Source organism: Antrostomus carolinensis, unplaced genomic scaffold (genome assembly GCF_000700745.2).
Source record: "Antrostomus carolinensis isolate BGI_N321 unplaced genomic scaffold, ASM70074v2 scaffold15881, whole genome shotgun sequence".
NCBI lineage: Eukaryota > Metazoa > Chordata > Aves > Caprimulgiformes > Caprimulgidae > Antrostomus > Antrostomus carolinensis.
In genome coordinates, this window is record NW_010294923.1 from 10,016 (window position 1) to 13,696 (window position 3,681).

A 3,681-nucleotide genomic window follows, 5' to 3' on the forward strand; every position below is an offset into this window, starting at 1 on the left:
CAACAGGGGCTCAAAGTGTCTCCCACCCTTCCCCGTCCCCCCACAAGGCCACAGATCTGTCTTGGCCCCGGCGTACCTTCCCCCATGCCGCTTCCACAGCACAGATGTCTTCTCAGGCAGCTGCTTCATCTTTCTGGGGCTCAGGTGGCAAGGCAGCACGGCTGAACTCCCTGCTCTGGCCCACACTTTCTGCTCCCTGCTTTTCCCCTCTGCTACTCCTGGTAAGATGTGGCCAGCTGTAATGAGATGGGGGGTTGAGCAAAGGGTGGGACTCACGGAGCAGAGGGCAATATCTGGCCACCTTTGGTGGGGTTAGAAGGGCACAAATTCTCCCTTCCAGACCTCTCAGGGACAAGGTAACACCCCGACTGAGCTTACTGAGCTACTCTGCCCTCCCTGATACGTTCAGCCCCTCTTACCATTGAAAGCCAGCAGAATGAGGCTGAGGAACAGCACCAGGGACACCGACCTCATGGTGGCATCCAGGAGAGGTGAGAGGATGTGTCTTGCCACTCAGGTCCGTGCTTGATCAGGTCAGAAGCTTTAAGAGATCAGTAAAAATGAAGCATGTGCAGAGGAGATGTTAGAGTGGGTGGATGAACCAAGGCAGGGTCAGCTGGACGCGCTCGCTCTCGTGCTGTCTCTCTCTCTGATCAAAGCATTTCCCTAGATGCCCTTATATTGCAGGTGGGCAGTTAATTTCCTCGTATCACTAAGAAGATGCGTCACTGACCAAGAAACCATTGTAAGTCTGAGGCACGTGAAGGCAGGGCTGAAGCCAGTGAGTGGAGGGAGGGACCAGAGACACTACTCTAAGCATCTTTTAGTGGAAACTCTTTGGGTCGCTGTTGTTTTTCTTACAAGTTTCGCTTCTATATAGACAGTGGAAAAAGTGTAGAAGGCACTTCCCAGCAAGTGCCCTTCATGTTTTTCTTTCATCTCTTACCTTTTTTGGTTTGATCTTTCCGCCTCTTACAGCTTCTCTCTAATTGTTTCAGGGCTTTTGAGAACATGTTGGTCTTTTTTCTGCTGTTGTTTTTCTGTTGGGTTTTTGGTGTGGTTTTCCTTTTTCCTTCTTTAATCCTTCAAATATGCTGATTTTCTGGCTTTTTTTCATTGGCCAGTTCACAAACAGCATGAGGAAAGGTTCTATGGTAAGCTACAACCTGAGCACACGTGACCAATCAATCCAGAGTCCAGGGGCAATATGGGACAAAGCTGAGGTAGTCCGAGGAGATGGAGAAGCAGCCCAGAGAAGCAAGCAGCACTGAGAAGAGGGGTTGCACACTGTGGCACTGTGAGGGGTGTGAGGAAGGGACCCTCCTCACCCAGTAGCGCTGGGAAAACCCACCCGAGCTCATGCACTGAGGGGGCTCGTCCTAGCTCCTGTGTAGCTGCTGACCTTTTCATAGGGTAACACATTTCCAACCATGTGCCTCATCCTGGGGCCCCTTTTGCCTCAGAGAACCCCCACTGTTGTGGCTCACACTTTCCAGCAACCCACTGACTCTGACTCTTTCAGACTTAATCAGCCCTTCATGACGGGTGTCACGCACCCGAGCCCCTCGGCAGCTCATCCCCCGAGGACCAGGCTGGGGCTTTTCCTGGGAGTGAGGGAAGGGAGGTGACTCAGAGCAGCCGCTTCCTCACTGTGGAAGGATCCTTGCTCGCTCTCTAGTTTCCCTCAGCTGGGTGGTGAAGGTGGAGGATAAAAGAGAGCAAGTGGTATGCCTCACTTTAGCAGCTCCTTGTTGTGGTGATGGCTCTCTTCTCTTTTATCACACATGGCTCTTCAGTGTCCTGTGGATTGGGATCGACATAGGAGAACCTGGCACAACCTTGAGCACCTTGGTGTCCCCAGGGGGCTGCTTTGTAGTGGTCCTTCTTGCCCCCTGTCTTACACAGACCATGGGATTGCGTGAGAGAGGAAGAGAAGAGAAAAGATGAGGGAGAACTTGTGATGGTTGGCAGGAGGTGTTTTTTCCTCCTGTTCAAGAAAAACAGTTTGTGGTGCCCAGTCCAAGCCGAAAGCATCAACCTCTCTTTCCCCTGAATCAGCAGTGAGAGAATGGTGTGAATGTGTGGGTGAAGACGAGAGAGAGAGAAGGGAGATGGAACTGTGGTGGGGAGACATGTACAGCTCCACAGCCCTGCACCGTCTGCTCCCCCTCCTCTGGCTTCACCCAGGGGACACCAAGGTCACTGCTGTCCCCTCAATCCCAACCCACTCTGCGCTCTTTGCCTTGGTGCCCTGGTACTACTCCCATCTGGTCCCCCAAACCACCCTTAGCAGAGTCCATGCCCTCGGAAATGCTTCTTTCTTGTAAGAACCGGCAAAGGAGAGCGACGTATTCCCATCCTGCTGCCCCTTCCTGAGAGGTGGTGATGAGGGACTGATGGAGAGCCCAGGAAAGTGATGGGGCAGAGGGGCATTTGGGGCTGAGGGGTGATTGTGCTGAGCGAGGATGTTGTGAAATGAAGGGTTTGGAGGCACTGTTTTACTCAGCACCAGGCTATCTTTAGCAAAGACATCGGTGACGTTTCTCTCTAACGACCCATTTTAAATGCTGACTCCCTTGAATGACATTTTCGTCATCTCCCAGAACAGGACTCTGCCGCAGAAATAACAGTGACCGGAGCAAGGTCAGCACAGGGGCATCTTCTGAGAACTGCCCGTGTGTGTCCCCTGGGCAGAGGGGCTGACAGGGACGTGTGGGACTCCAGTAGAGCCATGGGGAGTGAGGGGCAAGCTCTGATGGGAGTAGCCCAGGACAGGGATACAGAAGCCCAGCTCACTAAATACTTCTTTGTCCATGTTGGGCATTCTCTTCAGCCAGGTTCCAGACTTACCTGCAACAGTCAGCTTGTGCACAACTTTAATACGCTGCTTTTCTTGTCTCTCTTGACCTCTTACAGGTGCAAACTGCACTTACCAAGAAAAATAGGAATAGAAAACACTGTTCTGCAGTATGATTGAGTTAGTCTTGCTGAAGGAATTTTCCGTTGCATTTCCAGATTTCTGTGATACCATGTTTTTCTCTGAGTGATTCCACTTTCATGTTTTGGTCCTTGCATCATCAAATCTGAAGCTAGTCACAATCTTCTGCTTTACACTGACTTTTTAAAGTGCTCTATAATTTATTTGCAGACTTAACTGACTTAAGAAATCACGCCATGACTTGAAGACTGGGTTATCAGCCATGCAACTTGAGATCAGCTGGTCTGGGTGTTCCTGAGATAGAGCACTCACTGAAAGGACCTCATGCACAACGTCCTGATTGCTGTTTGCCCAGAGCTAGAGCAAACATAACAGGCAAAAAGAAGTTACTTACTAATAAGAGATAACCAAGAACTTTGTGGCGAGGGACTGTAAACAGAAAGCAGCCGGAAGACAGAAGGGAAGGTCTGGCAGGGGATGTGGTGTAAGCAACGGCTGATGGGCAGGTTGATACTCAACAGGTGCCTGGACATGCAACAGGGTTTCCAGGGGTTAGACTGGGATTCACTGTGAGACTTCTGGCACTGACTAGGAAGCTCACGAAGCTAGAGGAGATCTAAGCTCAGCTCCAGAGGGGAAGTAGTGGAGCTGCCCTTCTCCAGTTGCTCAGGACAGATGCAGTGGATCCCAAGTCAACACCTTCTCACTGCAGACGGGCCAAGCAGCAGAACCTGAACCAGAAA

General features: G+C 51.2%; 1 protein-coding gene across 1 annotated transcript in view; it reads right to left on the reverse strand.

Moving 5' to 3' along the window:
- Positions 1 to 474, reverse strand: part of LOC104532571 (lymphocyte activation gene 3 protein) — a 5,286-nt gene extending 4,812 nt beyond the window's left edge. The window contains exons 1-2 of the mRNA XM_010177810.1: positions 420 to 474; positions 77 to 236 (exon numbers count right to left, since the gene is read on the reverse strand). Of these exons, the coding sequence (XP_010176112.1) occupies positions 77 to 236; positions 420 to 474 (215 nt within the window). The remainder of the gene's footprint in view (positions 1 to 76; positions 237 to 419) is intronic.
- Between the last annotated feature and the right edge of the window lie 3,207 nt (positions 475 to 3,681).